This window comes from Lotus japonicus, chromosome 3 (assembly GCF_012489685.1).
Source record: "Lotus japonicus ecotype B-129 chromosome 3, LjGifu_v1.2".
Classification (NCBI taxonomy): Eukaryota; Viridiplantae; Streptophyta; class Magnoliopsida; order Fabales; family Fabaceae; genus Lotus; species Lotus japonicus.
Window position 1 is genome coordinate 8,879,200 of NC_080043.1, and position 16,877 is coordinate 8,896,076.

General features: G+C 35.7%; 1 protein-coding gene and 1 long non-coding RNA gene across 2 annotated transcripts; both read left to right on the top strand.

Moving 5' to 3' along the window:
• The first annotated feature begins 656 nt into the window (after positions 1–656).
• Positions 657–11,440, top strand: LOC130743545 (uncharacterized). Its single transcript, XM_057595791.1, has 14 exons — positions 657–2,152; positions 2,868–3,008; positions 3,093–3,250; positions 3,325–3,535; positions 3,637–3,874; positions 3,957–4,104; positions 4,360–4,659; positions 7,615–8,884; positions 9,540–9,668; positions 9,862–10,019; positions 10,092–10,302; positions 10,390–10,627; positions 10,726–10,873; positions 10,969–11,440. The coding sequence occupies exons 1-14, from the start codon at positions 874–876 to the stop codon at positions 11,266–11,268; spliced, it is 4,929 nt and encodes a 1,642-aa protein (XP_057451774.1). The 5' UTR covers positions 657–873; the 3' UTR covers positions 11,269–11,440.
• A 366-nt stretch (positions 11,441–11,806) lies between these two features.
• LOC130745152 (uncharacterized) lies at positions 11,807–13,719 on the top strand. Its single transcript, XR_009021569.1, has 3 exons — positions 11,807–12,102; positions 12,271–12,340; positions 13,391–13,719. It is a non-coding gene; the product is annotated as an uncharacterized LOC130745152 (long non-coding RNA).
• Positions 13,720–16,877: the final 3,158 nt, after the last annotated feature.

Sequence of the window (16,877 nt, forward strand, 5' to 3'; positions counted from 1 at the left end):
AAGAGCTAAAGACAAAAAAGGGGAACGGGTTCAAACTTAAAAGTAATAGTCACGTGAGACTTTATTCAAAAATAAGAGAAGTCTTTGGATCTAAATAATTTTGGTAAATTATCTATTATTTTGGTTTATTTAATATGGTGATTTATTCCTATGATTTGATTTGCGTTTTATTAGAAGTGGGGTTTCATTTTTTTGTTACATATTGATTTCTCTTTGAAATTAAATTTTTTAATCAAAATATATATTATTATTATTATTATTTATATTGTTATTATAAATAGAAATATTGATATGAAAAATGATCAATTGAATATTAATAATTAAACATGTATTAAAAAATTAAAAATGCTGATTTAATGTATATACAAAATTTTTAGTGAATCTAAGTCTTATAAGTTAAAAATTTTCAATTTTTTATATTTAAATAAGTAAAAGTTTATGGTAGATTAATACACAATTATCAATATTAAGAACATATAGTTGAAATAATTATTAAGATATATTTACTAAAAAGATACAAAATATAATATTACACGAAATTTAAATTATAAATAACAAAAGTCACCCGGGCCCTGCAAGGGTAATTCCGCTAGTTTTATCAATAAAAAGAAGTAGTAAGACCCACTTGTGCGCTAGACGCCTTGATGAGCTATCCCCTTTTCCTCATATAACTAAATTGTGATAATATTCAATGGATCTATACTAATTCCCTGACAAATGACAAATCTGTCAACATTCTATTACCAAATCTCTGTCAAGTTCAACTCTACTGCAGTTTGAACATTGTCTATGGGGTAACACTGCCATGCAATTGCAATCTTTTGATTCAGTTCATTTATTGATCTTACTCTTAGCTTTGAAACAAATCAAACAATGTCAATTTGCGCTTTAGTACTAGTATTTTCTTTATTAAGAGCATGCAATTCCCTAGATTTTATTGCTCCAGGTCAAACTTTACCAGATGGTTCAACTCTAGTTTCAGCTGAAGGAACCTTTGAGCTAGGTTTTTTCAGCCCTGGAAAATCCCAAAACAGATACCTGGGGGTATGGTACAAAAACATTACTCCTGTAACAGTTGTATGGGTGGCTAATAGAGAAACCCCACTCTATGACAGAGGAGGGGTTTTGAAGCTCAGTGATCATGGAGTTCTTATGATTCTCAACAGTACAAACAAAATTGTTTGGTTTTCCAACTCCAGTAACAGCTCAAGAACTACGCAGAAGCCGATTGCGCAACTCTTAGATACAGGAAACCTTGTAGTGAGGTTGAGGGGTGAAATTGACAATGTTGATGATGAGCAATTTATATGGCAGGGTTTTGATTTTCCTAGTGATACATTGTTGCCTGGAATGAAATTTGGGTGGGACCTGGTTAAGGGTTTGAACAGGTTCATTTCATCATGGAGAAGTCCAGAGGATCCTGGTAAGGGAGAGCATGTGCTGCAAATCGACCCTCGAGGGTATCCGCAATCTGTTCAATTGAAAGGGAGTGTTACGCAGTTTCGGGCGGGCCATTGGAATGGGCTCTATTTAACTGGATTTCCAGTTCAAAAGCAGAATCCGATTTACAAATCGGAATTTCTTTTCGATGAGAAAGAGGTGTATTATAGGTTTGAGCTGATGGATAGATCCATTTTGTCAAGAATTATATTGAATCCTTCTGGAATTGGACAGCGTTTTGTGTGGAGGAGGGGTCAAAAACGCGGATGGGAGATTATCTCGGCTAACCTGGTAGACCAGTGTGATAATTATGCTTTGTGTGGTGTGTACTCTATTTGCAATTTTAGTAGTAATCGTGTATGTTCATGCCTGAAAGGATTTGTACCCAAAAATGAACAAGAATGGAATGTGTCTTTTTGGTCTAATGGGTGTGTACGAGGGTCAGCATTGGATTGTGCTGGAAAAGATGGCTTCAAGAAGTATACGGACATGAAATTGCCAGACACGTCTTTTTCCCGGTTTAATAAGACCATGAGCCTCGAGGAATGTCGGAAAACATGTCTCAAAAACTGTTCTTGTACAGCGTATACGAATTTGGACATTCGCGATGGAGGAAGTGGCTGCCTACTTTGGTTTCATGATCTGATTGACATGAGGCAACTCCATCATGGGGGACAAGACCTTTACATTCGAGTGTCTGCTTCCGAGACAGGTGCACTGGTTTTCTTACCTTTCTTATTTGTTTTTCTTCCATTGCTTTATGCTTTGAATATCGGCTTGATCAGAAGGAAGTTCCTCATACATGGGGGTGGTTTCAAGCATTGGAAAATGAGAATTTCCAAGATGAAACCGGAAGTTCTATGGAATTGCTATTTACATTTTGATATGCCTATGCATGTTTTGATCAACATCGTCTGAATTGGTTTTAAATAGAATTGATTTTGGTAAACTTGGTAATGGTAAAATTGAGTTGAAAGTCATTATGTTTGGATACATTTATGAGATAAGTTATTTTGTAGCGTAATATTGTGAAATCGGGTTCTGAAATCTCATGATTGATTATGCCAATTGCAAAAACTGATCTCTCTTTTTCTCTGCAAATAGCATGTTCAGATGAGTTTCGCTCTCATCAAAGTCAATTACGACACCCGAACATTCACAGAAGCTAATCTCCATAATTGATTTTGATTTTAGAATTAATTGTAGAAGGATTTTCAACATATGAGAAACAACAAGTGGTTAAACAATGATGGTTAAAAGGTTTTGGTGGTCAGGGGATATAATGATGTACTTCCTTATTGCTTTGATGCTAAATTTCAATAATTATTTGTTCTACCTTGAATTTCTCTTTGAAGCATTTTATAACTGTATTTAAGCTTCGGTAGCTTATTAAAAATGGCAACCCATGTTACTCTTTTTTCTGTCAGATCACATTGATGTTGGCAGCCATGGGAGTATCAACAAGCAAGAATTAATAGGAATAACAGTTGGCTCATTCATACTAAACATGGGAATGATATTGATAATTTTTGGATTATGTGTATGGAGAAGGAAACTTCAAAAGCCAGGTAAGCACATTTTCTGGGATATGTACTATTATCTATCATGGTACCTAGTTCTGGGATTTAGTCATTCATTTACTACAATTTCAGGGGCTACAAATGTATTTAACACGAATAATTACTACAATAAAATGAAGAAGGAAGACTTAGATCTACAGACATTTGATTTCTCAGTCATTCTAAAAGCCACTGACAATTTTTCAAGCATCAACAAACTGGGAGAAGGAGGCTTTGGATCAGTATATAAGGTAACAAACTTTATTCGAATAACAGTCTTGATTTTGTTCTTTAATTTCTCAGTATTCCAGATGATGGTTTGCAGGGTATTCTGCTAGATGGACAAGAGATAGCAGTGAAAAGGCTATCTAACAGTTCTGGTCAGGGTTTTGAGGAGTTAAAAAACGAAGTTGAGTTGATCGCCAAACTTCAGCACCGTAATCTGGTGAAGCTTCTTGGTTGCTGCATTGAAGGAGAAGAGAAAATGCTAATCTATGAATACATGCAGAACAAGAGCTTGGACTACTTTATTTTTGGTTTGATCCTTTGCTGTTTATGCTTCTGTCTTCTAATCTCTTACTTATGGAGTTTTAGACACTACTAGTGGTATTCTAAATTTGTTTGTCAAATTGAACAGATGAAACTAGAAGAAAGATTTTGGATTGGGAAAAGCGATTCAAAATCATTGATGGCATTGCTCGGGGTCTCCTTTATCTTCATCAAGATTCAAGACTCAGGATTATTCATAGAGATTTAAAATGCAGCAACATTTTATTGGATGCGAATTTCAATCCGAAAATATCTGACTTTGGCCTGGCTCGCACGTTTTTGGGAGATCACTTTGTGGCCAAAACACTCAGGATTGCCGGCACATAGTAAGCTTATTCTTGATTCATGGTTCTTTGAGATTATATTTCACTAATATAATTTGTCTAATTTTGAGAATGATACTTACAGTGGTTACATGCCTCCTGAGTATGCTATGAATGGAAGATTCTCCATGAAATCCGATGTATTCAGTTTTGGTGTAATAGTACTTGAAGTAGTTAGTGGGAGAAGGTCTTGTGGATTTTCAGACCCAGAATCCCTTAGTCTTCCAGGATATGTAAGCATAATTTAATCTATCTATAGTCAATGACGGATCCAGGAGTTTTAAGTTTTTGGGGCAATACATGTCCAAATTTGGATTATTAAAAAAATAACATATTGCTATTAAATGGTTGAATACACATTGTAATTGTTCTCTGAGTTTTCATACTTTGGAAACCTTGCACATTTTTTCGTTCTCAGCACTCTCCAATATTGATTAGTGAAATTCATGTTGCATTCTTTTACTAACCTGATTCCTCATTCCTTTTAGGCATGGACACTATGGACTGAAAGGAGGCCCTTCCAACTAGTGGATGATGTCTTAGGAGAAATGTGTCCATCTGAAGTCATTCGGTGTATACAGGTTGGCCTGTTATGCGTGCAACGAAGACCAGAAGATAGACCAGACATGTCGTCGGTGGTTCTGATGCTGAACGGTGAGAAATCATTACCCAAGGCAAAGATTCCTGGGTTTTACACTAAAAAAGAAACCCCAGAAGAAATTTACTTGTCTGGAAAATCCAAACTGTTCTCAAACAATGATGTTTCCGACACGGTTATACAGGCAAGATAGACTATGAAGATTTTAGTAAATGAAAAGTTTTACATTCCAGTATGGGATTAAGTAGATTATTCAAACATGCAGGTATTGTTTGTTATGTCAATCACATGGTTGTGTTAATGCAACATGCTGGATAGTGCATAAAAACTCGAATATTCACTAATTATATACTTTTGTCGGTGCATAAAAATTAATTTTTTATGATTTTTAAACTATTTTTTTTTCGATTCGTTTGTCATATTCTATTCTAACTGAATAATAGCAAAAATTGCACACATGGATTTTTACCTAAATTTTGTTCGTAATTTATAATTTATGTACGGCTGTTGATGATGCCATTACGTCGTTATAGTTTCAATTATGATGGTTTATATTAATTATAATAATTATTATATCAATACTTAGAAAAATGTTATTTATGTATGGCTGATGTGTTGTTTTTTTCTTCTTGAAAGCTGATGTGTTGTTGATGATGCCATGACGTCGTTATAGTTTCAATTATAATTATATCAACAATTAGAAAAAAATGTTATTTATGGATGATGTGTTGTTGATGATGATATGACGTCGTTATAGTTTCAAACATAATGTATAAATGAAAATGTTGCATCAATTAACTAGACCCTGACTAATTCCGGGAGACATTAGCCTCCTAAGACATTTTCATTTATAGCCATCAAATAACAAGAACAAGTAACAAAAGAAACAAATTAGCCTTTCTTTAAAAGGATGAAGAACCTTAATAGATGGAGTGGACCCAGACTCATTGTTTGATTTTAATTGTGTTAAAATAATTCAATTGGCTAAAATACCATAATGAGGTAGGAGACATGAAACCCTGTAACCAATATTATAAAATTGATTCATTCCATTTCAATATGGCATTAAATCTATAGTTAGAAGTTTTGACTATATATTATTAATGGTTACTACTATATTTTAATTCTCCACATTATAAAATAGAGGGTCAACTTGTTAACATATTAAACTGCATCCACTTATTAGCTCGTAATAAGTTTACCTCCAAATAAGTTAAGCGTTTGAGTATCTCTACATTTATTAAAATCTTTATTAGTGGGGATTCCTTCTCAGGGGAGATCCACTGGCGCTCATAAGGCCATGTTGGCATAGCACAAGCTGTAAATCCACTTGCGTTGGTAGCGAGTCATGCAACTTTATTAGTGGGGCTTCTGTTGGTCTTCCAAGCATGTCATTTGCACCCTTACGTTCATTAAAATAGTTGTTTGGAAACCCTCCCCAGCAAGATTTTCTAACCCTCCTAGGCCATGATGGCATAACGTAAACCTGTTTAAGGTAGTAGTCGGCCATGCATACCCACGAGTGGGGTTATGTTGGTCTTCTCAGCATCCCACAAGCGTCATATTACATAGTTTGAAGATACTTTCTCTCTGTTCTACCAATATTGTCCAAAAAATATGTTTAGCTATACTCTTCCTTTCTATACACCAAAAGTTTATCAAAACAAGTTGGTTTACAAAATAGTTTTTCGACTAGGTAATCGTGTAGGTTGGTTGAGAAACCAACATAATGAATCCTTAATCAAGCAATTACCCGAGGAAGGGACTTTGTTCCTCAACACAGGTTTCTACGACACTCCAAAAACTCTTAGTGATCGCTATTGAGAAAAATTATATGGAATAAGGCCATTGAACTAGGATAATGACTAAAATGGATGAATAAAAGGCTTAAACGACTGAAAATAAAGAAAGAAAATTGGATAAATAAAGTGCTAGAATAGTAAAGGGCCGAAAGGCTTAAACAAAGTAAAGTGCTGAAAGATAAAGTGTTGAAAGTAAAATGACAAAAGATAATGTAGGACATTTGTAGCTTGATTGATTGTCGAGTTGCGGTATATACAAATGACCCATCTATTTATAGAGATCACAATCGGCTAACTTACCGCAGTTGATAATCACCTGTCACTAACCTGCTTCATAAACCTCATTACTTAGTAGCCACAATCAATGTCATTAGCTTCACAGGGGCACTATAAAATTAAATAAGAAAATTAAAAAAGTGTTTACAAACCAAACAAGCACTTAGTGGTAGTCCCCTTGGAAACTCCAAAATGGCATCCAAATAAACCAAAATAAGGAGCACATTATGAGTTCCCAGTAAGTAAGAATTTAGATGAATATATTGTGAGGAGTTTTGTCAATACTTAGTCAGGTAAATGAAGATTTCAGAGTACATAGCATTATAGCAATTTTCTTATCCAAGAGATTCTTAACTAGTGCTTAAAAGATAGAACAACTTCAACAAAACAACAGTAAGACACAACTTGGATCATCAACAAAGGATTATAAGAAAGTTTAGCAATAATTATAAGTCCAAAAGGACGATTATCTCTACCATATTTACAAGTCCAATGTTTTGAGCATATAGAACTTATTTTGACACAAGTCCAATGTGTCACTATGTGCAAGTGCTTAGTAAATGTATGAACATTTGAACATGAGTCCAGCATGTCTAACTGGAATTGTATACTAAAGTCAGCTATACTTTATTTACTTTTATAAATATAGATGCGGCTGCTAACATTTAAAATCCTTGATGCAGTGGCTGATCAAAAGAAAATCCTTGAAATTGAAATTAGTAGCTGGAATTGTGATTACAATCTGTAGTTTATAACCGGCACAAAGAAAACAATTACTCCATCCGTTCCTTAATAACCGTCACTTTAAGGTTGTAGCACATGTATTGAAGAATAACATTTAATGTCTTTACTTTGTTAAAATTACTATTTAACTTCCTAATATGAACAATTAAATAGGAACAAGAAAAAGATCAAAATAGTGACACATATATAAGAACGGAGGAGTAATATAAATCAGTTTTGCTGCAATCTTTTGAAGATTTTGGCTTCTTATATATTAGATACCAACCATAATTTGTGAAGCAATTTGAGTGAAGTTCAGGCCAATTACCAACCCCTGAACCAAGAGACACAATATGAGCTTCAAGGTGCTAGTTTTGTGCTCTCTTCTGTTCTATTTCATACCAAGCATCAACACACTGGACACCATTGTTCCAGGACAATCTGTCAAAGACAATGAGACTCTAGTTTCATCAGATGGGTCTTTTGAAGCAGGATTCTTCAACCTTGGAGATCCGAATAGCCAATATTTTGGTATATGGTACAAGGATATTTCTCCAAGAACAGTTGCGTGGATAGCAAACAGAGATTCCCCATTGGGAAACTCCTCAGGAGTTTTCAATGTCACTGATGGAGGAAATCTTGTTATCCTTAATTCCACAAAGGGCTTGGTCTGGTCCTCCAATACATCAACAATGGCGAAGAAGCCGGTTGTGCAGCTCTTGGAGAACGGAAACCTTGTCATGAGAGAAGAAAGCAACCCGGGGAATTTTCTATGGCAAAGTTTTGATCTTCCTGGGGACACCTTGCTCCCAGGAATGAAAATTCGAAGTAGCTTAAAAAGTGGCAACTATACATCACTTGTGTGTTGGAAAGACACAAAAAATCCTGCTAGAGGAGAGTATTCATATCACATCGATACTCGTGGTTATCCTCAAGTAGTGCTTTCAAATGGGGAGAAGTTATTCCTCAGAACAGGTTCATGGAATGGGAAAACTTTTTCTGGAATTCCTTCTGAAACACTCCACAAATTATTGAAGTTATCTTTTGTGATAACTGATCATGAAGTTTCTTACGAATATGAACTCATGAACAAGTCAATTATATCAAGATACATGGTCACTTCAATAGGCCAAGTGCAACGTTTCATGTTGTCAGACCAGACAAAGAGTTGGAAGCTTTTCTTTGTTGGCCCTGCAGACCAGTGTGATAATTATGCCCTCTGTGGTGCTAATTCTAATTGCGATGCTAATGTCTCTCCGCCATGTCAATGCCTTCCCGGTTTCATCCCCAAATATCAAGAAGATTGGAGTTCACTAAAGTGGTCTGGTGGGTGCGTTCTCAGAGTTAATTTAGATTGTGGCCTCAGTGATGGCTTTATGAAGTATACCAGAATGAAGTTGCCAGACACGTCGGCGTCATGGTTTGATAAGAGCATGAACCTTGAGGAATGTGAGAAATTCTGTCTGAAAAACTGTTCTTGCGTAGCATATGCAAGTTTAGATATCAGAGATGGTGGGAGTGGCTGCTTGCTTTGGTTCAATAAGATCATGGACATGAGGATCATGAACGCCGGAGGACAAGACCTTTACATAAGGGTGGCAGCTTCAGAATTAGGTAAGAATATTTGATTTTAATCTACCTTCCAGAATTTTTCTTTTCCATTAAATAAATTAGTATAACTGAGAGAAGTCTGATCAATGTATATATACTGTATAGAGAAATAGCTCACAAGATAGTGATATAAAGACAATAAACATCATGAAAATAATTGAAAACTTCAGCATATGCAAAATCAATAGGAGAGGACCAAAGGAAGAGAAAACACATGTACCTGAGAGTCATTAGGCCCCAGAAGATAGGGAAAATTGTCTTTTCCAATCGGCTACTATTAGTGACAAGTTGACCATTCCACTTATAAGCTCCACAGTTGCAGCTATTAGGACCATCTAAGCATGCAGACCTTGCTTCTTCTCTGCCCATACCAATCTTGCCCTGCCCAAAATACATTGACATAAATACTATAAGATAAACTCAACTGAGCTCTTCTAAAATAGGCCTTCATACTTAGAAGACAGAAATTAAAACATAAAAGAACAGAGCGAAAATTAGAGGACAGCGTCATAAAAAAAATAAAAAATTGGATGGAAGTATCTAACTTCTATCAACTTTCATTGTGGAGATGTGTTTTTGATGCCTTTATCATTTAGAGTTTCTGAACTGCTTAAAATTTGGTGTGCTGACAGTTGATTAACAATGCTTTTAATCTCAGTCACAGACCATAACAAGGGCTTGAACAAGAAGCAGCTTGCAGGAGTTTTGGTAGGTTGTAGTATGTTCATCGTTGTCATGATAATACTGGGAGTGGCCTTACTTTGGAGGAAGAAACTTAAGAACCCAGGTAAATATTTAGGTATTTTAACTGATATTTGTACATACTGCAGTACATAATAATTCCCCAACAACTTGACATATATTTTGATAAGATTTTGAGATTAGGTATTTGGTAACCATTATTTTTTCCTATTCTAGTGGTAGAACTCAACTTACAATGCATTTTTCATTTATTCACAATTGTTCCTCAAACCTTTCAGGGAAGAACCAAATATTTGGATGGAAGAATCACCCTAACAACAAAGAGAATGAAGGCATTGACATACCAATATTTGATTTATCAACCATCGCTAATGCAACTAATAACTTCTCCATTTGCAACAAATTGGGAGAAGGTGGATTTGGACCAGTTCATAAGGTAATATGATCAAATTTATATCCTGTCAAGGGATTTACTTTCCCACATAACATTCTGAACAACGATTGTCAGGGTACTTTGACAAATGGGCAAGATATAGCTGTGAAGCGGCTATCCAATAACACAGGACAAGGACCAGAAGAGTTCATAAATGAAGTATTGCTAATTGCCAATCTTCAGCACCGAAATCTCGTGAAACTTCTAGGGTGTTGCATTCAAAATGATGAGAGAATCTTGATATACGAATTCCTGATTAATAGAAGCTTGGACTACTTCATTTTTGGTTTGGGATTTATCCTTATCAATACTACATTTTCTCATACCATGTTTACCTAGTCATCTTCATGCTAACTAAATTCAATTTTGTCAGATCAAACTAAAAAAAAATTACTGCTATGGGCTGAACGTTTCCAAATTATTTGCGGGATTGCTCGAGGACTTCTCTATCTTCACGAGGATTCAAGATTGAGGATTATCCATAGAGACCTCAAGGCCAGCAACATTCTTCTAGACGAAAATATGAATCCAAAAATATCAGACTTTGGTCTTGCAAGAACTTTTGGGGGAGATGAAGCTGAAGAGAAAACAAAGAGAGTAGCAGGAACTTAGTAAGCATCACTAAATCACATGATTTTGATATTTTTTGAAACAAAGATATTCACTCTTACCCCTTCTTTAAGTTATATTTTTTTTCTCTGCATTGCAGTGGTTATATGTCTCCAGAGTACGCATCCCATGGGTATTTCTCAGTGAAATCAGATGTCTTCAGTTTTGGTGTCATTTTACTAGAGATAGTTAGTGGAAAAAAGAACATGGAATATTTTCACCATCATAATCTTCACCTTCTTGGACATGTAAGTCTAAGGAATTAGTCCACTTATAATACTATTTATATAGGCATACTGCAAAGTGACTTCAAACCTAACGTTTTAATTTTCATGTCCTCTAGGCATGGAAACTATGGTGCAAAAATACACCATTGGAGCTGATAGATGAATCTCTAGGCGACTCAGTTCCTTCAGTTGTGCAAGAAGTATCCAGATGTATTCACACTGGACTTTTATGTGTACAAGAGGGTCCAGAGGATAGGCCAGACATGTCAGCTGTAGTTCTAATGCTGAATGGTGAGAAACCATTGCCAAGACCAAATGAACCCCCCTTTTATCCGCGTCACCTAGGCTCTTCATCAGAAAATAGTAAGCTACATTCTACCAATGAGATTTCCATGTCATTGTTAAAACCGAGATAGCTTATATTGGTGAGACAGAGAATGAGGCACAGTTTAGAGATAGAAGATAGAAGATGTTCTACCAACGAAATTTCCCTGTCAGTGTTATATGCGAGATAGTCTATAAGGGGTTTGATATGCTTCAATCAATTGAAATGGGTTTCCCTCTCAATGTATAGAACTGAATAATATACTTTAAGGTGTTGTAATTGTAAAGAAAACTTCATTATGTGCTATCTCCATCTTATCATTGGTACAACTACATTTAATTAAACTTAATAAAGGAATGAGCAAAAATCTGATTTTCTTAATATGCAAACTAAGGATTGTATAGATAATAAAATGTGACATGAATTACATTCAATAGGCAATACCTTCCTATCTATTCCTCACCAAATGCCACTTCTCCTTTCTATGTAACTTCCTTTTTGGTTTAGAAGCACAACAGGAATAAGTTTATGAAACGCACCGTTTATAATGAAAAAGGGAAATAAGTCCCTAGAGAAAACAAAAGGAAAATAAGTATGATATTATATATATAGCATTGGAAAGAGAAAGAAAAAAAAAACAAAACAAAACAAAGCTAGCCTTAACAAAATTAGAAACACGGCAGCCCCACCCAATTATTTCCCCAAATTGACAGCAGCTTCTTCATCTTAACCTCTTCTACATCAATTTTTTTCTTCTCCCCCAAAGAACTACACTATATACCCACCATAAACTACAATTATTGGAAGAAAATGCTGGATGGTTTCAAGTGGGAAGCTTTTGGATAGTTTTGGGTGTTAGGGTTTATGCTCTAAGAGATGAGAAGAGTACCCACCCAATAAAGAGTATTCACTTGAGCTCAATGAGGTATATTCACAACCCAAAATTCTAAAGAATTGTGTTCTAGTCTATGTTAGTTTTGAGTAAATTAATTTTAGGGATTTGAGCTCACAATTAGGGATTTCATGGTTGCTTTTGGATAATGGGTAGCTAAATTAAGTTCCTAAAGAGTTGCAATTTGTTGTTGATGTTCAGACTTGCCGATCACGGACTCATCCGGGCATCTTGAAGTTGTTGGGAGCACTCCTCTTGATCCTTCATAGTTGTGAGTGGTTTATGACCATTGTGGCATATTTTTAACTACTCTATGTTTATGGTTTTGACTATTTTATTAGAACTTGAAGTATCTATTTATTTAGAATTGGGGGAACATTCTTTCATTCGCAATACAATCTTTTATTGAGTATTTAAGGATATGCGATAAAAAAATGAATAATGAATTTGAGAATGATTTTAGTTTGTTTTAAGCTATGAAGTTACAAACTTTATGTATTGAATCATGTTGAACTGAGAATTACATCTTGATGAGCTTTGATAATCATTGAGAACATTCATATTTGAAACTTTGATATGAGATTGCTTATGGTTTTGAAAAGATGGTTGTGGGAATACATGTTAGAACCCCGTAGCCGTTAACGGAGGTAACGGCCTAGGTGCACCTAGTTATTTGATTCCGGGTGGAGAGGGTTATCCGTTAGATGGAGCCGCCAGTGCACGGAAAGGGCTATCAACGAGATGTAGCTTCCCCCGATGAGATTGATGAGATATGACATGATTCCGGGTGGAGAGGGCTATCCGTTAGATGAAGCCGCCTCTTGGATACGATAATCCTTAAGAGGAAAGGGCTATCAACGAGATGTAGCTTCCCCCGATGACACGATGTGACTTGAGAAAGGAAAGGGCTATCCGTTAGATGGAGCCGCCCCTAGGGGAAAGGCCACCCCGTAGGAGGAAAGGGCTATCAACGAGATGGAGCCGCCTTATGACTATGGTTCTCTCATGTGTGTTCCCTATTGTATTTGGATTATCGGATTTTGAGTGATTTTATAAACTGAAAATGCTTTAACCGCATGATGTTTCTTTAAGTTTTCTCTATGTCAAAGTGACAGTGATTTGAGTTAGTAAAGCATGAAGCTTTTACCATGTCATATATGTTTTATGAAAGTGATTTAAGTTACTTGACTTGATCAAATGTCATATTTATCCTGAGTTTTAAAGAGAAAATCGTGTCTATGATGTTCCCCTTCTAGTTCATGGTGGTTTATAGGCCCTCACTAAGTCTTTGTGACTTACCCCCTCCTTATTTCCATTTCAGATTCACAGGTAGCCGAGTAGGAGGTTGCTTCAGTTGCAGCTTGTACAGTTACTTCTTTTTGGTAGGCCTCCTACGGTTGGTGGCCATGTTGATGTCTTTTGTTGATCTTTTTGGTATTCTGTGTAGTAGTCATATTTTGTAAAGTGTAAACAACTCTATGATGTATTTGATGATGTTGCTTCTTGGATGTTGGATATGTACATATTTGGATCCTTGGTTGGATTTTAAACCTCATTGGCAGGTCTTGTTATTTTGGGAAATGTAGAAAAACAAAGGAAACTCTGTCCAATTATCGTTTGAGCTTCGTAAGCATGTTTCTTTCTTTATAAGAGGTATTGCGGAAACGAATCATGTGAAAGCAGGCTTGCTAGGCTATGGTAATAGCTTATGCGCCGGTCACGGCTTAGGTTTGGGTCGTGACAGTTTAGTGTCTTCTTACACTTCTATGGTTTCCTCTGTTTCTATAATCAACTTCAGTCCATTAAGAGTCATGAAAATAATCTCAATAGTTCAAAATCAGAAAGAGTTATCAGAGGCTCAGTTTAGTTATTATGGTGCAAGGCATCAAGCACCCAAACACACAATTCAACACACCAGTTATCAGTTATCACCATTCCTAAAACAAAGCTACAAATATTCTATTTAATTACTTCCCTTCACAATGTAATTTAAGCCTCTTGTTTGACTCTAATTACCAGAATTGGCATTACATTGAATATTTGTATGAATTATGGCACCTCTTCAAGAATTGCTTTACTATGTACATATTTAGGAACAACTCATTTTGTTAAAATTGAGTAAGTTACAGAACATCAATATTCTCTACATAAAAAAGATAAATTCCGAGGACTTTACAGAAAGCTTAAGTGGCACCAAAACTCGCGAAAATTATATATGATGATACATAAAATTATGATGATATAAGAAAAACATTCCTTCTACCTCTAAGGTAGACACTAACAAGGAAATCTAAATATTTTACATGACGCTCGCCAAAGAAAGGCGCCCTACACTCCAATTGTAAACGAAAAGATAGTAGTGAGCTCACCTCAATGGGAAGAAACTGGAGTATGTGGCTTTCCCTACAAGGAAGCTATTCAGTAACAACCAGCCTCAAGGACGCTCTTTCATGCATCATTAGGACCTTGCAGGTTCTACATATAGACCTACACGAAAGCACTGCAATCTAGATAACCAAGATATTGAATAGCCCAAGATATATAGACCTACACGAAAGCACTGCAATCTAGATAACCAAACAGGTTCTAACCGGTTTGATTATTTTTAGCCTACCTTTTAGGGTAGGCTAAAAGTAGAATATGTGGTCAAGCGGGATGCACACCCTAGGTTATTTCTACATCCTTCGGAAGAACTAACAGAAACATTTAGGATGTGCATTTCACTTTACCACATGTTGTTCTACTTAATAGAATCAATAAGTATATAAAGTGAACCTAACAGTGAGTCCAATTCAACATCAGAAAAACTCTTCAAAACACCCTATAAATGGTACCATTTCCCTGTCCAGACACAAGAAATTTGCACAAACATTATAAAAAAGCCAAAGATGGATGGAAAAAACTTGGAACTGAATCCAAATGTTGGAATCAATAAAACTAAGTAAGGAAAGCAAACGACTTATACCTTGTAATTTGTACTCAAATTGAATGACAAATGTTTTGGCTTCAAGAAAGAAATGGAATGAAGAACGAGTGGAATGCCTTCACAAGCACAATGAATGCAATCTTTTTTTTTGTTGAAAGAAATGAATGCAATCTCAAGCAGAATCAAGAACATGCGAACAACATTAGCGATTAGAAATTTCAAATTTGTACTACTATTCGAGATCAAAGCAACAACAAAAATCCACTCGAGAGCTTCAAGATTTTTTTTTTAAACGAGTCAATGAGATGATTAAAAAAATGTTAGTGAGATAATTAATTTGATCAGGAAAAAAATTTGAATTTTCTACTTCGTTAAAATGGAAAATGTTGTGTGGCACGAGGTGGGGTCTCGTGCACCACGCACGAGGCCGTTTATGGCGGTTTGAAACCGCCAGAAATGTGTAACGCTTGCGGTTATTTTAGCACCGCATGTTAGTGGCGGTTTTAAACTGCCAGAATTGTATTAAATTTGGGGTTTTTCCTGGCACCGCAAGTTAGTGGCGGTTTAAAACCGCCACTAATTGCTACTCGTGCCTAAGTCCTTCGTACCAAATAGCACTGCTCCGTTAAAATAGTCACACACCACATGTCCCTGAATGATAGGTTAGGTAAGTGGTAAGAGCTGTGAGACATATGAATTGAGGTGAGGGAGGTCCATGGATCAAACTCCGGATGGTGCAATTTATATTTCCGATATACCAAAAAAATAATCACACACTACATAGCACCGTACACTTTTTGGCAAGTTGGCATGAACTATCACTCTAACTATGACCAAAATTGAGTAATTTCTCTCAAATATTAACAACTAAATTTAAACTTTACTTATCACAATTTGACAGTTCTGGTTTCTCAATAAATTAATTAACTTACAATGTCTCTCACATTTACTAATTATTTCAGTTTTGGTTTTTCGATCAACTTTCATATAATATTTAATGGTTTTTAATAAACAAATAGTGAAACTAATAAATTCTACGAGGGACCGGAACTTACAAATAGTGATAAGTGATAGACCAAAAGTGTCTCCGAAGGTTAACTCGAGTGGTAAGAGCTAGAGGACATAAGAGATTGGAAGGGTGAAGGACTGAAGGGTGAAGAATTCAAACATTGAGAAGAACTAAATTACTAACATTACTAACAACTAATATTTGCTAAAAAAAAATCACTTTTGTGATTTTTTTTTTTTTGTAAACCAAAGTGATATTGTTAAGTGTGTATAAATGTATAAGGCTGCCAATGTATAAATTTACATTCTCTTTCTTCCCATAAAAGAGGATGAAATCTATGGTGTCACCCATTTTATGGGGTTCACCGGTGCCCCCATGGAAAAAACTTTAGTAAAAAGGGGACACTGAAAATCTATTTAATTTTCACCATTGATATAATATTTAAAAAATTGAATGGTTAAGATTAAATTAACAAAGTGACCAAAATACCCATATCAAACCCTAACTTTGTCTTCAATTAAAAAAAAAAAAACTTCTTTCTTCCTCCCAATGCCCACAACCACCTCTACAGCTCCGCCCACACCTGGTCCTCCTCCGCCCACGATGCTGCAAAACCTTTGACTTCTTCCACCTCCCATGACCATCACGGCATCACCCCACCCCTTATTCTGCTATATTCAGATTTAGTAATACAACCAGCTTTGGATGGTGCCAAGCACCCAGATCTGTTTTCTCAATGACTAGGTTTTTCTTTTCATTTTTTTTTTTGCACCAAAATATGGTAGCACATCATCTAGCTTCAAAATTTCCGCAAAACACAGCCAGCTTATGCAAGCACACATGGGCATATCAAAAATTGAAGCTTTATGATCC

Bases quoted from the DNA above. Each gene is read 5' to 3' on its own strand.
- LOC130743545 (XM_057595791.1), top strand. From the start codon at position 874: ATGTCAATTTGCGCTTTAGTACTAGTATTTTCTTTATTAAGAGCATGC. The intron at 2,153-2,867 runs GTGCACTGGTTT...TTTTTCTGTCAG, and splicing joins AGTGTCTGCTTCCGAGACAG to ATCACATTGATGTTGGCAGC. The intron at 4,105-4,359 runs GTAAGCATAATT...CATTCCTTTTAG, and splicing joins CCCTTAGTCTTCCAGGATAT to GCATGGACACTATGGACTGA.